The 16,881-nt window shown below is 54.2% G+C and overlaps 2 protein-coding genes across 2 annotated transcripts in view; one reads left to right on the top strand and one right to left on the bottom strand.

Annotated features, from left to right (window-relative positions):
• Positions 1 to 16,881, bottom strand: part of ZFP1 (ZFP1 zinc finger protein) — an 837,904-nt gene that overhangs the window by 641,363 nt on the left and 179,660 nt on the right. The gene's annotated exons all lie outside the window — the stretch shown is intronic.
• CLEC18B (C-type lectin domain family 18 member B) lies at positions 1,917 to 15,393 on the top strand. Its single transcript, XM_008140050.3, has 12 exons — positions 1,917 to 2,055; positions 2,661 to 2,752; positions 5,248 to 5,487; positions 10,177 to 10,274; positions 10,660 to 10,781; positions 10,954 to 11,061; positions 11,700 to 11,792; positions 12,165 to 12,271; positions 12,865 to 12,994; positions 13,268 to 13,364; positions 14,486 to 14,577; positions 15,076 to 15,393. Exons 1-12 carry the CDS (start codon positions 1,917 to 1,919, stop codon positions 15,111 to 15,113), a joined length of 1,356 nt encoding a protein of 451 aa, XP_008138272.2. The 3' UTR covers positions 15,114 to 15,393.

The following is a 16,881-nucleotide window of genomic DNA, read 5'->3' on the forward strand; positions in this document are numbered from 1 at the left end:
GCCACTGGGCAATGAGGCCCAGACTTGGAAGTGACAATCCCAGTGTCATACAGAGTCTGGGTTAGCACCCAGGCCCTCAGATGTCTGGTCTTCTGTTTTATCCACCCTGACCTCCTCTTGCAGTGAGCCAGGGCCCCTCAAAAGTCGCTCCGCCCCAGGCCCCAAAATATACTTTCCTGCCACCTGTCCCACGTGCCTGCATTGTGCTACGAGAGAGCTAGCCACATTGATCATCGAAGCCCGGAGGCAGGGATTGCGTCCTTTGTTACCATTGAGCAGGGCTGGGGAAACTGAACTCACGGGGCCAAGATGTGAATTAAATCAGATCTTCACCAGCATCTGGGAATGTGAAGATAAAGACTCTGGTTAGCGGGCACACACCACGTGCTTGCCGGGTGACCTTGGACAAGTCCCTTGGACACACTGACCTTGGACAAGTCCCTTGGACAAGTCCCTTGGACACACTGAGCCTAGCTTCCTCATCTACAACATTGGGCACCACATCTCACAGGGTTGTTGTGACAATTGAATGAACTCACACATGTGAATATGCATTGTCAGCTCCATAGGAAAGGTTACTGTTATTAAGCGTTGCTGGGATCTAAACGGGGTACAGTTGAGGTGGTCTGGTCGTGCTTTGCGGGAGTAGAAGCTCCTGAGGTTCTTCTGGGTATTCGGGGGGACTTGCAACCCCAGGCTGGCTTAGGGGTCCTTGTGCCTGGCCTGGCCTCACTCCCCAGTACCCACAATGACATCCATGTTCCATCAGTGTCCCCGGAAAACCAAGCCCACTTGCATCTCAGCAAAGCTCCCAGGGAGTTGACACCGGGCTCAGAGAGTGCCAGCCCAGGGGTCAGGGGTCGCACAAACTCCAGAAGGAAGAGGTAAAACTTCTGAGCCCGGTTGGCTTGCAAGGCTGTCCTTTGCAGGGCTGAATAACCTTTGATCCGCGCTGTGGGGAATGTGGACATTTGCCTGTGGCCTGCAAGACAGCCTTTTCTTTCCTAAGAAATGTGAGCCATGGTGCAGATCTGCTTCAATATAATCTTGTCGGATTGTGTAGCCGTGGCCAGACCCCGAGCATCATGGCAATTTGCTGCCCCCTAACTACACCGGCTGTTTGTCCAGGGGCCAACTTGTTCCCTGCAGGACTCAGGTCAGCCAAGGGTGTCATGTGCTCTCCTGCCTCTTGCCTTGCCTGCTCCTGGCCAGTAGTCACATGGGAGACCGTGGGAGGGGGGAGTGAGGGGGGCCAGCCCCCCACACTGCCCAGACAGACTCTCCTACAGCACCCTTTCCTCCCAGCCCACTTCCCTCGAGCCTACGGCCCCAGTGCCCACCCACCGATGGCACCTGTCTGGTGTACAGTTACCACCTGCCCATGTTTAATTCATGGCTGGGGGTTGGGACTAGCTTCCCAAGAAAGGAAAGAATTCCCCTGGGGTCTTGCCCAGTTCCTGCCCGCACGCAGGGCACATGGCTGAGGCCCCAGCCTCCTGCCTGGGCTTGGGGCAGGGAGTGGAAGCCACTGATGAAGGACACTGTCCCGGCCAGGACACCGCCATCGCTTGTTAATCCGCAGCCCTGGAATGTCTGTGGGCCAATCAGCAAGGTCTGCGAGGGCTCCCGAGGGCTCTAAGAACCCTGCAATGATTAGCAGGGGCCACGGGGTCAGTGCACACCGCTTGGCTGGTAGGTCGGCTGTTGGGGGGCGGCCGGGATTGCAGCTGTCTATCCTTTTCATGCCAGCCTGGATGGGAGGCTTGTTTGGACACAATGATTACTCACCAGCCTCCTCCTTTTGTCTGCCAGCCCAGCCTGACTCCTCGAGACTGTGAATAGCTCTGTCCAGCCTGTGAAGCGAGCTGGACGCTGGTCGGCGGAGCCAGGCTGCTCCCAGATCGCCCTACAGACCCATGCTCTGGCTGGAGCCCTCCTCTGGGGTGGGGGGCCACGGGCCTGGCCTCCTGCCCATGCTCCTGGCTCTCCTTTGTGTGGCCTGGGCAGAGGTGCGGCCGCTCCAGCTGCGGGAGGAGCAGGCGCCAATGCCCGGAGGTAAGGGGCCCTGGGTGAGGCAAGATGGAGGAGCTATGATGTGGCACAGGGGTTCTAGGGGGCTTCTAGAAGCTAGTTCGAGGCCTGAGCCCTGGGCATGCTGAAGTGGGTGGTCTAAAGAGCACCCCTCGGCCAGTCCAGGGGCCGAGATGAATGGGGGAGGCTGTGCTGGGGAGGAGAAAGAATGAAGGGGAGCCGGGCCAGGCTTGGGAGTCAAGGGGGAATACAGCCTAGAGTTTGCAGTTGGGGCCCCTGGAGAACCCCAGTGGCCAAGAGGAGCCCGAGCCAGGGGGCTTCTGCGAGCCCAGGGCCGGCGTTCTCCCCACACCCAACCCCCAGCCCCTATTGCCTCTATCGCGTCACGCCCGGCTCTCAGCCAAGCTCCTTTACACCTGTCCCTCTCACCCCCGACTCTTCTCCACCTCTTAGTCCCCCCATCTCTCTGCTCCGGGTCCTCCCACACAGGCGCACCGTCCTCCTGTCCCGCCTTAGGTCTTGTTCCCTAAGGGCAGGATGGCATTCTCATCTTGACATGGTGACCCCACCCCATCAGCCAGGGCACGGCCCCGCCACTCAGGTGACCCTGACCTTGTCTCCCCTCCCAGCCCTGAGCAGGAAGGAGGGTTTCCTGCTCCTCTCCCTGCACAACCGCCTGCGCAGCCGGGTGCACCCCCCTGCGGCCAACATGCAGAGACTGGTGAGTGCCCGGCCCAGCTCACAGAGCGGGCGGCCGGAGGGGCAGTCCTGAAGAGGGCTCAGGAGGCCCTGCTGGCCGCAGGCGCCTTCCACCTGAGCAGGGCAGAAGGGGCAGCCAGTCACCTGGCCCATAGCGGGACCGGGCCTGGTGGTTGGGGGGGGGGGGATGGGGGGCTCCACAGCTTCCAGCTTCCCAGAAGGGCAGTCCTTTGGCCTTTCCTCACATCCCATCCCGTTGTCCTGGAGACCTGGAGGCATGGAAGGAGCTTCACAAAGGAGTCCCAGCAGGATGGAGGGAGAAGCATCCTGCTCAGGGGAGGGGCTTGTGTGGGGCCGGGACCCAGTGCTTGCTTCCTCACGGGTTTGTCTGGGTAAAGGGGCCCCTCCAAGTTCTCTGCTCGTTCACTGGGACTGCGGGTCGGTGGTGCAGGGTTTCCCATCACCCCTGACTGGGGCTCTGGGGTTGGAGGTGTCATCCTGGGGCCCAGAAACTCTGCCCCCACGGTGTGGGACCTCAGCTACCCCAGCCCACGCTAACAGGCCTGGGAGCGAGGGAGGGGCAGGGTGGGAGCCGGCAGGGTTCCCCATGACTGCCTCCCACAAACTCCTCCTCCGCTGGCTGAGCACGGGTGACCTTGAGAGCTCCGGGGTCAGTTTCCCAGGAGGTGGGGGTGGGACAGGGAGATGGGAGGGGTCACTTCTCCCCCTTTCCCTGCGCTGCTGCGGCTCTGCCCCTCCTTCAGGCCCAGGTCCTGGCGCCCACGCCCCTCCCCACACTGGGGTGAGGGCACCCCCAATCAGCTGTTTCTACACTTTTCATGCCCTCTTTGCCAAACGCTTAGAAAACAGCGTTTCATAAAAGGTGCAAAAAGAATCCCCCACGCAGCCTCCCTCCTACCCTATGGCTTGGTCCTGGGCACCCCTGTGGGCTTCTACAGCTTTTTCCCCGTGGGGTTAGGCCCTGGGGGTGGCTCAGGGCTGCGGAGGGGCCCCAGTGGGCCCTGTTGCTCCCAGCTCTAGCCCCCGTCGGCAGAAAAGTCACTATGGCCCCCTGCCCAGGGCCTGCTGTGAGTCAGGCCCTCAGCAATGCGCTCTCCTCCCTGCATCCATTTATTTTACTTTCTTTTTTTTTTTTTTAATATATTTTATTGATTTTTTACAGAGAGAAAGGGAGAGGGATAGAGAGTTAGAAACATCGATGAGAGAGACACATCGACCAGCTGCCTCCTGCACATCCCCCACCGGGGACGCGCCCGCAACCAAGGCACATGCCCTTGACCGGAATCGAACCTGGGACCCTTCAGTCCGCAGACCGACGCTCTATCCACTGAGCCAAACCGGTCTCAGCATATTTTACTTTATTTTTAAAAATATGTTTTTATTGATTCCAAAGAGGGAGAGAGAGATAGAAGCATCCAGGATGAGAGAGAATCATGGATCAGCTGCCTCCTGCACACCCCCTATTGGGGATCAAGCCCACAAACTGGGCATGTGCCCTGACTGGGAATCGAACCCTGACCTCCTGGTTCATAGGTCAACGCTCAACCACTGAGCCACGCCGGCTGGGCCCTGCATCCATTTAATCCTCACGACAATCTCAGCCTATAGGTCCCTTAGTGTTCCCATTTTACAGATGAGGATGTTGAGTCTTATGCAGATTAGGGGACTGCTGGAGGTCACATAGCTGTGATGAGGTGTCTAGGTGGACCAGGGCATGGCGACAGGATTATATACGTTATCCTGCCTGCAGAGGGCCTTGTTTTAGAGGAGGGGGTGCTGCAGGGTGGGGGTGCGGGGAGGTCAGCTGGTGCCTGGGTAGGGAGAGCAGATTACAACTGCTCCAGAAAACCCTGCTCTCTGGGACCAAAGCCCTGGGACCAGGAGACCTCCAACGCCCTCGCTGGCCCCCTTCCCTGTGGGTGCCCTTCACACGCCAAGGCCGGGGTGGGGGAATAGGGTACAGAGGCGCGGCTGCTGCAGCTTTTGGCATCACAGAAGGGAAGCCGGGTGGGAGCAGCTGAGCATGGCCAGGGCCAGGTGTACCTAACGGCCAACACAGAACCAGTGTGAAAGGCTTGGGCACTGCCCGGGCTCACATTCCCAGGCGGGAAAGATTACTGCAGAAACCCATCCCTTCGCCTGGGCTGACATTACTCCCTCCGGGGCACCTGTCCCCCCAGGCTGGTGGTGCCATGATCAGGGCCTAAGGGTGCCCACAGGAGTCAGGAGGATGGAGGCTCCCAGTCCTGGGTGGAGCAGGCTCTGGGCTGGGGGTCCAGTCAACACCAGGGTCTTTCCCAGCACACCTTGGAGAGCTCTGAGCCGGTCCCATCGGACCTTCCCCGGCCCGGTGAACTGGGTAAAACCCGCTCAGAGTGGTCAGGCAGCCAAGCAGGACACCTGGTCCAGTGCTCTCTGCAACTAGCAACCCCAGGAATGTGGGGGAGATGGCAAGGGAGGGCCCCCTGCTGATGTTTCTGTTTGTACTGCCCCCAGGACTGGAGTGAGAGCCTAGCCCGACAGGCTCAGGCCAGGGCAGCCCTCTGTGGCGTCCCAGCCTCAAGCCGGGTGCCCCCTCAGGGGACCACTTCACAGGTGGGCTGGAATGTGCAGCTGCTGCCTGTGGGCGTGGCATCCTTCGTCCACGTGGTGGGCCTGTGGTTTGCAGAAGGCCAGCGGTACAGCCATGAGGCGGCGGAGTGTGCTCTCAATGCCACCTGCACCCACTACACTCAGGTGAGGCCAGGGTACTGGCTCAGAAGGGCTAGAGTTTGTCCTAAAATTAGTGGTTGCTTTTCCTCCAATTTGTGTGGTTTTACTTTTTTAAAAATATATATATTTTTATTGATTTCAGAGAGAAAGGGAGAGGGAGAGAAAGAAAAATCAACGATGAGAGAGAATCATTGATCGGCTGCCTCCTGAACGCCCCACACTGGGGATCAAGCCTGCAACCCAGGCATGTGCCCTGACTGGGAATCGAACTGTGACCTCCTGGTTCACAACCACTGAGCCACACCAGCAGGGCAGTTTTACTTTTTTCAGGGCACATACGTAGGTTGTGGGTTTGACCCCTGGTTGGGGTGCGAACAGGAGGCAACTGATTGATGATTCTCTCTCTCTCTCTCTCTCTCTCCCTCTCTCCCTTCCTGTCTCTCTCAAAATCAGTAAAAAGATATCCTCGGGTGAGGATTAAAAGTTTTATTACAGAAAATTTCAAACATATACAAAATGGTCAGATGATATAATGAACCTCCATGTACCTGTCGCCCAGCTTCAACAATTATCAACTCGTGGTTTCATCGCTCATCTTCTTTCATCTATATCCTTACCCAATTCCCTTTCCTCCCATATTATTTTTAAGCAAATTTCACACATCATATAATTTTATCTATAAATAAGTATATATCTCTAACAGATGACTTTTAAAAACATAATCACAATACCAACATTAATATGTATTTTTAAATGTGAATTCTTCCTTGTCTTCCTACTTGCAAGGCTGTCATTTATCTGTGCACCATCTATACTAATAAAAGGGTAATATGTTAATTAGACTGGGTTGACAGGATATCTTCTGGTCATCCAGTCCTCCTTCCGGACAAAGCCACAGTGGCGGGGGCCGAGGCAGAGGCTAAGGGCAATCAGGCTGGCAGGGGAGGGCAGTTAGGGGCAATGAGACTGGCAGGCAGAGGCGGTTAGGGGCAATCAGGCTGGCAGGCCAAGGGATTAGGAGCCATCAGGCAGGCAAGCAGGTGAGCGGTTAGGAGCCAGCGGCCCTAGATTGCGAGTTGGATATCCCCCGAGGGGTCCCAGGTTGGAGAGGGTGCAGGCCAGGCTGAGGGACCCCTCCCCCATGCATGAATTTTATGCACTGGGCCTCTAGTCTAACAGTAATTCAAATGCTAAAACACTTATGTATTAGTAAATAGTTACTACCTCAAATTCCCAGAATGCATCTGGTTTAGCCCCTTCCCTGGGACCCCTGGGGTCTCTCCTATGATCTAGAAGGATGAATGATAGGCACAGTAGGGGGGCTACAGAATCCTGCTCCAGCCCAGCATCTGTTTCCATTGGCAAGTACCCATGCCTCCTGTTTGTTGAATACTTTGAGTATCTGCCTACTTTGCATGTCACGTGATGTGAAATAAGTGTGTGTGTGTGTGTGGTGTTGTTTTGTTTTTAACTCATTGCTGGATTTGCTTTGCTAAATATTATTTGACAGTGAAATTGTCTTCTGATTTTCTTTTCTTCTACTGCTCTTATTTGGGTTATGGCAATGTTATACTGACCTCATAAAATGAGCTGGAAGCTTAGCCTCATTTTTCATTTCCTGGAGTAATTTCTATAATCCTATATAATAAAAGGGTAATATGCAAATCAACCTAACAGCAGAAGGACCAGTCACTATGATGTGCACTGACTACCAGGGGCAGACGCTTAACACAAGAGCTGCCCCCTGGTGGTCAGTGCGCTCCCACAGTGGGAGCTCCGCTCAGCCAGAAGCCAGCTCAAGGCTGGCGAGTGCAGCAGCAGTGGCGGGAGTGGGCCTAAGTCGTCAGTTGGACATCCCTTGAGGGCTCCTGGACTGCGAAAGGGCACAGGCTGGGCTGACGGACCACCCCCCAGTGCACGAATGTCATGCACTGGGCCTCTAGTATCTGCTATAACTCTCCTGTAAAACGATTTGGGCCTTGTTCTCGTTTTTGGTTGTTTGTTTTGTGTATGTATTTGTGTATATGCATGGATTTTTAACTACTGATTCAACTTTTAGAAGTGGTCATAAGCTCTAGCTGGTTTGGCTCAGTGGATAGAGCGTCAGCCTGCAGACTGAAGGGTGCCAGGTTTGATTCCAGTAAAGGGCACATGCCCGGGTTGCGGGCTTGATCCCCAGTGTGGGGCGTGCAAGAAGCAGCTGATCAATGATTCTTTCTCATCATTGATGTTTCTATCTTTCTCTCCCTCTCCCTTCGTCTCTGAAATCAATAAAACTATATTTTAAAAAGAGGAAAAGGAAGAAATGGTCATAAATCATTTAAGATTTTCTGTTTCTTCTTGAGAGAGGTTTGCCAAGTTCTCTTTCATAGAAAACTGTCCATTCTGTGTTTTCCAATTTATTGGTCATAATTGTTCTTTTCAAAAAATTTGTTGCAAAGTTTATTTTATGAGTTAGTTATAAATAGATAGCCATTCATTATCTTGACTTTTAGAACTCCTAGTCTTTCAGATTCTAAAAAATGTATTGGTAATAGAAAAAACTGAGTTGGTGGTTTGCTTTTCATTAACATCCAATTCTAAAGGTAATATAAACTTGAATCTGTACAATAGAATGGCAGTTAGATGGTGACAGTGAGAAAAATACTTCATAGTTGTTCATTATTTAACAGAGATTTTTAAAACTAGAATTAAACAGAGATTTTAAAGTATTTACTGTGTAGCTAATGTCCTTTTAAAAGTCCCACATTTATTTGTGCCTTCTATTTTAGTCTTGACCAATTTTCCCAGAGGTTTCTCTATTTGAACAAATCCGCTCTTTCTTTGTCTTCATTTAAAATTTTTTGTTCATTTCTGTTTTTATTTTTATTTTTTTCTTCTATTTTATTCAACTTACTCTATTATCTCTTTTTATATTCGTGATATGGGTTCTTAGCTCATTAATTTTAAGTATTTTTCATTACTGCTTTATGCATTTAAAGCTATAGATTTCCCCCTAAACTTTGCTAACCACATTCTATAAGTTTGATAGTGTTTTCAATGTAATTCAAGTTCTAAGTGTTTCCTATTTTCCATCATGATTTTGCCTTTGATTTTAAAATGTATATTTAAATTTCCAAACTATACTTTCTTTTTTACTTACTTCTAAATTACTTACTCTGGATTTTATTGCATGGAAGTCATAGAACATGGCCTATAGGATATTGGTTCTTTGGTAATGGATGAATCTTGCTTTGTGGCTTACTGAGGGGGTCAACGTTTGGAAAAATTCCATGAATTCCTAAAAAGAATGCATATTCTACCCAGCCAGTATGGCTCAGTAGTTGAGCATCGATTTATGAACCAGGAAGTCATAATTGGATTCCTAGTCAGGGCACATGTCCAGGTTGTGGGCTCAATCCAGGGGCATGCAGGAGACAGCCGATCAATGATTCTCTCTCATCATTGGTGTTTCTCTCTCTCCTTCTCCCTTCCTCTTTAAATATATATATTTTTTAAATGCATATTCTTTCATTGTTGGACACATATGTATGACCACATGTTCATCTCTCCCTGCCTCATACCTGTCTTTTGTTTGTTTGTTAATCCTCACTCGAGGATATTCTTTCATTGATTCTCAGGGAGAGTGGAAGAGAGAGGGAAAGACAGACAGAAACACCGATGTGAGAGAAACACAGATTGGTTGCCTCCCGCATGAGCCTGACCAGGGCCCAGGCCAGGGAGGAGCCTGCAATCAAGGCACATGCCCTTGACCAGAATTGAACCCGGGACCCTTTGGTCCGCAAGCCAATGCTCTCTCCACTGAGCCAAATCAGCCAGGGCCATGCCTGTCATTTTTAATGGCTACCAATTTGCTTAGCTCTTCCTGTGTTTTGACCATTTGTTCTATTTCCACATTGTCACTGATTCTAAAACTTTAAATCTAAGTTTTGAATACTGTTAGCAACCTGTATCCATTAGCTTTTGATGCACACACACTCCCCCAGAATGTAGCATCTTACAATTCTGCAGGTGGACAATTTGGGTTGGGATCAGCTGGGAGGTTCTTCTGGTCTTGGCTGGACCCACTCATGCAACTCAATCAGCTGCGGGGTTGGCAGAAGCTGGCTGTCTAGCGTGGCTCTAACTGCCTCATCTCTGCCCTAGGAGGTCTTTCAGCCTCCAGGAGGCTTGTTCATGAAGTGGCTTGAGCATGGTGTTATGAGAGTGAGTAGAAATTGCAGGGTCTCCTGAGGCCTAGGTTCAAAACTGGCTCAATATCACCCCTGATGCAAGCCACAGGGCCAGTCAGACTCAGGGTGTGGGAAAGAGTACTTCTCTTGATACAAAGAAATGCAAAGCCACATTTAAAAGGAGCTGGAGCGAGAAGTGCGGCCGTTTTTGCAATCTGTCACAAGGTTTTCACGTCCAAGTCTTTCTGTAGCATCTCTCCTCCACCCATCCACAATCTCCCCTCCTTTCAGGTACCTGCCTGCCCTCACCCTCCACTCCCCTGAACACCCAGACAGCCTTCCTACACTATTCCCACCCATCCTCACAGCCCTGATCATCATAGCTGCTACTCTTGAGGCCCCCAGGGAGGTGAGGGAGCTGCCTGCCTGCCTTGTTTGGGGCCAGAGCTATGTTCTCCCTCCCAGGTGAGCATCACCTGTGCTGCTGGCCCCAGTCTGGGGGTAGCCCAATAGGACTTCTGAGCCACTGTGTCTCCCACAGCTCGTGTGGGCCACCTCGAGCCAGCTAGGCTGTGGGCATCATTCCTGCTCTGGGGACCAGGCCGGGATGGAAGCCTTTGTCTGTGCCTACTTTCCTGGGTAAGCTCCGCCACTCCTGGGCTGTCAGGCTGGGGTGAGGACACTTTCACCCTGGGAGAGGCATCTACCCACTCACCCAAAAGGTCTTTACCTCTAGATCTCCACCATGTGGGAGAGAGGGAAGAAGGGGGTAAGGGATTGGGTGCAGAGGTGGCAGCACCCATGATCCTGGCCAGGCAGGATGTGGAGTCTCCTGGGATGCCTCCTCCTGGAAGCACTCTCTGCTTGCAGGAGATTTCCCAGTATTCCTTGGGAGGTCCTCTCTTCTTTTCTAGGAAATCTCCCAGTCTCACCTAGCTCCTTGACTCCCTGGCTGAGCTGAGGGGCGGATGGGGCAGGCCGATGGCCAGGTCCTTCCAGCCCTCTCTGGTGCTTGCTCTCACAGAGGCAATTGGGAGGTCAACGGGCAGCCAATCGTCCCCTATAAGAAGGGCGCCTGGTGTTCTCTCTGCACGGCCAGCGTCTCGGGCTGCTTCAAAGCCTGGGACCATGCAGGGGGGCTCTGTGGTAAGTGCCCCCTTACCTGCTTCCTCCTGTGGGAGTGGGTAGCTGAGAGCTTGATGGGTGATTAGAGGAAGTGGCAGCGTCCGGAGGGGCTGTCCCAGAAGGCTGGGCCCAGCACCCAGGAGGCACCTGCCTGGGGGAAGCCCCTTTCAGAGGTCCCTCCTTATCTGACCAGAGGTCCCCAGGAATCCTTGTCGCATGAGCTGCCGGAACAACGGACAGCTCAACGTCAGCACCTGCCACTGCCACTGTCCCCCCGGCTACACAGGCAGATTCTGCCAAGGTGAGGAGCCCTGGAGTTGCAGACCACAACGGCCTGAGGGACCCAGCGAGGGGAGTCTGGGCCTGGCGCACACTCAGGCAGCCCCTGGGGGTGAGGAGGGGCTGAGCCCAATGCATGTGGGCGCATGCGTGCACACAAACGCCGTGTGGTGTGTCCAGGGGCTGTGTTGCACTCAGTGAATGAGTTTTGAGGGAGTATCAAGTGTGCTAGGGGATGCTTGCTGATCTGAGCACTGCCTATAGTCATTCAACAGGCATCCATTGAGCACCGACTATCTGGAAGACCCTGAGCTGTGCAGGGGGTTCAAAACAGAATCAGGAGTGGCCCCATACATCCTGAGGTGGTGGAAGACAGATTTAGGATTCAAAGTGGATTCTTCTCCCATCGTCTCCCCTCCCCAGCTCTGTGACCATGGCCAGGTCACTTTCCCAACCCCAATTTGCTTCTCTCTACAAGATCAAACCAAAGATGCCAAGAGTGGCAGCAGTTGGGAGCCCTGTGTCTTTCGTCCCTGAGTCCCTGAGAGGGGATCTCTCTGTGGTTGGCCAGTCCCTGCATGTCCGCAGCCTGGTCTGTGAGGGGCAGCATGGGGTCGAGGGTTGTGGCTGAGCGCAGTCCCCTCCCGCCCCGTCCTGCAGTGCGGTGCAGCATGCAGTGCGTCCACGGCCGGTTCCGGGAAGAGGAGTGCTCCTGTGTCTGTGATGTCGGCTATGGGGGAGCCCAATGTGCCAGTGAGTTCTGACCCAAGGCCCCCAACAAGCCGGGCCCTCCCAGGATCCCCTCAATAGGATGCTGGATCTGGCTCGGGCCACCTCATAATTGCCTATTGTACACATTTCTTCCCAGTTCCATGGTCAGTGATATTGGTAGCTTGAAATGGGCCATGATATGGGTATTTACACCATGGGAATTGGCAAATGCTACAAATCATAGATTGATTGATTTTGAGGCAGAGAGCTGGCTGTTATACATTTACCAGCACACCACTGACCCCACCCACTCTCCAGTGGGTGGTACCTTGAGCTCAGCTCCCTGGCAGGGTGGGAGGGGTGACGATTTTGACATGAGATGCTTACACTCAAACTCACACTCCCTGTCCCCAGCCAAGGTGCACTTTCCCTTCCACACCTGTGACCTGAGGATCGATGGAGACTGCTTCATGGTGTCTTCAGAGGCAGACACCTATTACGGAGCCAAGATGAAATGCCAGGTGACAGCTGACCCCTGCCTTCCCAGAAAGCCCCGCCCCTCTAGGGTCTCAAGGACTAAGGAGGGATCCTGGACTAAGAGATGGTTCCTTCGACATCTTCTCATCATTAGCATAAAGCAGGGGTCCACTCAGAGGCCCATGGAAACCAAGAGGTCACGTAATGAGCTGAGGGACCAGGAACGAGGCCCACCCAGCCCCCATCTAAGGAGCTGTCCTGACTCAGCTCCAGCTGCTGGCTGCCAACAGGGATACGAGTCAAGGAGGCCAGAACTCGGGATTTTTCAGAACCAGAAATCCAAATTTTCATTGGCACCTCTAGAATTATTAATGTTGGCAGCCAACTCAAATCTATCTAAGGCACTGAGCAAGTAAACCAAAACCCTCCCAGTGGCAGGACCCTGCCAGGCTGGGCCCCGGTGCAGGCGGGGGAGAGGAAGGGGGACCCCTCCTCTAAGAAGCAGGAGGCTGTGGGGTGGGGGACGACAACAGCACAGCCAGCACACGTATTTGTCATTCATGGCCTTGGTGGGGTGGCAGCAAGGGCTGCCTGAGCTCTGGGTCCCTGCCGGCATGACCCAGAATGGGGGTTACAGGGAAAGGGCGGGGTCCTCGCCCAGATTGAGAGCCAGAAAGTACAGGACATCCTCGCCTTCTACCTGGGCCGCCTAGAGACTACCAACGAGGTGACTGACAGCGACTTTGAGACCAGGAACTTCTGGATCGGTAAGTGTGGGGGCTGGGATGCCCCCAGGAGTCTGGGCCGTGGAAAACGGAGCACCCACCAGCAGACAGTAAGGCTGGGGTGAAGGCTTGGAGCCCAATGGGGTCAGCAGTCAGGCTGGCTCCCCCTGCCCTGGGGAGAGAGCTGCAGTGAGAGAGAATCACCAGGGGAACGCGAGAGCTGGGAAGGGGCTTAAGGGCTGGGACGAGGCAGTGGGCTTAGGCTTCAGCCCTCCTTTCTTGGGTCATGGGGCCAACCTTGACTGCCCGGCCCAGGGCTCACCTACAAGACCGCTAAGGACGCCTTCCGCTGGACCACTGGGGAGCACCAGTCCTTCACCAGCTTTGCCTTTGGGCAGCCTGACAACCAGGGGTGAGTCTGGGGTGCCCTCCCTCCCCTGGGCCCACCTTCTCCCCAGGGCCTGCTCACTAAGCCTTGAGGTGCCACTGAAGAACCTCCGCCAGCCTGCTGCCTGGCCGAGCCCTCTGAGGGGCTGAGCCTCCCCTGCTACCCGGGTGCCCAGGAGGTCAGGGCACAGCCGGGTGTGGGCATGGTGCTGAGATGAGACATGTTCCAGGGAACCCAAGAAGGCTTTATCCGTCCACCCATCCCCATGGTCCTCTCCATCTATTGTCCATTCCCCCTCCCCAGCCCTGTGTCTGTATCAGTACACTGATTCCTGGATTCTGTAGCCATCCACCCACCTGCATCCATTCACACAACATCCACCCACCAGCCAGCCTGTACGAAGGGCCTTCTGGTTATGTGGCCCTGCCCTGGTCTTCAGAGCCTAGGAATGCCCAGGGCGGGGTGACATGGGTGGAGGTGGTCAGGCTGTGAGGCCACCCAGGGCTCCAACTATCTCACCCAGCCCCTCTCCTTGATGGTAGCCAGGCCTATGCCCCTGGCCCATCACCTAGAGCCGTGGTCGGCAAACTGCGGCTCGCGAGCCACATGCGGCTCGTTGTCCCCTTGAGTGTGGCTCTTCCACAAAATACCATGGCCTGGGCGAATCTATTTTGAAGAAGTGGCGTTAGAAGTTTAAGTTTAAAAAATCTGGCTCTCAAAAGAAATTTCAATCGTTGTACTATTGATATTTGGCTCTGCTGACTAATGAGTTTGCTGACCACTGACCTAGAGGAAGGCAGCCTGGTTGGGCTCCCAGGCACACGTTCCCTCCCAGGAGGGAGGGCATGCCTGTTCCAGGTCCGCTCCCCACCCCCGTTGGCTGGTGAGGCTGAGTGCCGGCAGTGGGTAGGTGGAGCTGCTGCCCCAGACAGGCGGTGTGCCAGGACCTCCCGGCTTCCCTGAGAACGCTGCAGTGGTCTGGGGCAGGGATGGGAGCTTGGCTTGGTCTGGCTCCCAGAAGCCCCATATACAGGCTAGAGGCACTGAGGCCTCTTAGATGCAGGTGGCCTCCTGGGGAGGAGGATCTGAAACTCCCGGACACCTAACGTCATCCCACCTGAGCACCCGACATCTTGGCCCGGCAGGTTTGGCAACTGCGTGGAGCTGCAGGCCTCGGCCGCCTTCAACTGGAACGACCAACGCTGTAAAACCCGAAACCGCTACATCTGCCAGTTTGGTGAGGGCCCTCCCCGGCTCCCCTCCCGTGGTGCCTGTCCCCTGGGGTGGCTGCTGGCCCAATCCAGGCGCCTGGACACGCAGATCACAGGCCTAGAGAGCGTCTGAGCTCACAGGGCCTTGGAGAACGCCCTGCATGACGCCCAGCGGAGAGCCCCAGAGGGGAAGGTGGGCCCAGCCTCACACAGCACATCTGCACGCGCGGCAGGACCAAGAACAGCCTGGCGGGGGTTTCTCCAAGGTCCCTTCCTCCTGTCACTAAAGCTGCTATTGGGGGACCTGTCGGGTTCCTCAATGTTACCTGATTCTCTAGAGCCCAGTGGTAGGGGGCAGAGGTGAAGCCAAGCCCAGAATCGGCTCCCAGCAGCACCTGCTGGAAGGGTCCTGAACTACACAGGGTTCCACCCCCCTGGGTGCTTCTGGACCAGGTGCAGCCGGTCCCCATCCCAGGGTGCCCTGGGCGGCCAGGGACCCTCGTTCTGTTCTGCTTCCTTCCCAGCTCAGGAGCACATTTCCCGGTGGGACCCAGGGCCCTGAGACGCTTGCCAGGCCTCTCCCCTGCCACTACCTGGAGGCGCACCTGCCCTGCCCGCCTGCCTGCCTGCCCATCGGTCCGGAACCCGGGCCAGGTCAGGACCTCAAGCCCAACACCCAAAGAGGTCCAGGCCTTGCAGGAAGTGGGGCAGGGCCAACAGGAAGCCTGGCATAGGGGAAGGGGAGGCCCTCAGCCTGCTTTTGATTGGGGAGATGGGCCTTAATTAGGTGCTGAAACCGGAGAAGGGTCAGATGAGACCACACTTCTCCATCTGGGCTGGACCCTCTGGGGCAGAGGGAGGTTCCTCGCTGCCCAGGATGCACCCCCACAAGAGATTAAACTAAGTTATGAAACAGCCAAACTTGTGAATGCTCCTTTGGAAGGGGATTCAGGTGAGCCAGGAGGACCCTGGGAGACCAGAGAGCCCCAGGCTCCACTGCCGCTGCCTCCTGCCCAGCCTAGTCCCTTCCCTGCTCACCCGAGTGATGTTTTCAGGCTCTTAGTCCCTGAATGACGCATAGATTTAGAAGGCTCATGCGTGTCCCTAATGTCCTGCTCCAGCTCCTCTCATCACGGCCTCTGTGGCTTTGTGTTTCGATCACACCCTCTCCCTTTAGTCTCTTTGCAGCGCCACGTGTTTCTTTTTTGTTTGTGATTATCTACACTGGGGTCTCTTGTGGCCCTGTCTCCCTCCTCACCCTGCAGTGGCGCAAAGACCCAGGCAGGCACTGTCGTGCGGGTCCAGACTGTGCCACGGCCCACTGGCACACTGCCCTGTGCACACGTTGAGTTGCTTTGCTGGTTGGAGGTAGAAGTGTGGCCTGGGACCATGGATGGGGGAGAAGTGTATCAGTCACAGTTCTTAGTTGCAACCAATAGAAACAGCTCTGGCTAATCATGGCAGAAAAATAATTTATCCTGAGGACAGTGATTTAGAAATGGGTACAGGACCTGCATAGGTAGTTCTCCAAGATGATAGACGAAGATGTTCAACATCACTAGCCATTAGGAAATCCAAACCAAAACCACAAGGGGACTCCACTTCACGCCCATGAGGGTGGATGTTTCCAAAGAAGTAGACAATCACAAGGGTTAGTGAAGATGTGGACCAGCTGGAACCCTCATGCACTGCTGGTGGGACGGTCACATGGTGCAGCCACTGTGAAAAATAGTGCAGCAATTCCTCAAAAGTTACACGCAACTACCATGACACAGCAATTCCACTCATAGGTATGTACACCAGACGACTGAAAACAAGGAAATCCCTACCCACAAAGTTCATAGCAGCATTGTTCACAATAGCCAAAAGGTAGAAATGTCCCAAATGTCCACCAATGGATGAATACATAAGAAAATTGTGGCCCAGCTGGTGTGGCTCAGTGGTGGAGCATCAACCCATGAACCAAGAGGTCGCTGGTTCTAGTCAGGGCACATGCCCGAGTTACAGTGCAAGAGGCAGCCGATCAATTATTCTTTCTCATCGATGTTTCTATCTCTCTATCCCACTCCCTTCCTCTCTTTCTAAAAACGAATAAGAACATATTTAAAGAAAATTGTGGCGTATACGCATATACATATAATGAAATACTATCCAGCCATGAGAAGGAATTAAGTACTGACACATACCCCAGGTGGATGAACCTTAAACACGTATTTTAAGTGAAAGAAGCTAATCACAACAGGCCACATCTTGCATTATTCCATTTATATGTGAAAATGAAATATTGTGGCCCTGTCTCCCTCCTCTCCCTGCAGTGGTGCAAAGACCCG

This window comes from Eptesicus fuscus, chromosome 21 (genome assembly GCF_027574615.1).
Source record: "Eptesicus fuscus isolate TK198812 chromosome 21, DD_ASM_mEF_20220401, whole genome shotgun sequence".
NCBI classification, from domain to species: Eukaryota; Metazoa; Chordata; class Mammalia; order Chiroptera; family Vespertilionidae; genus Eptesicus; species Eptesicus fuscus.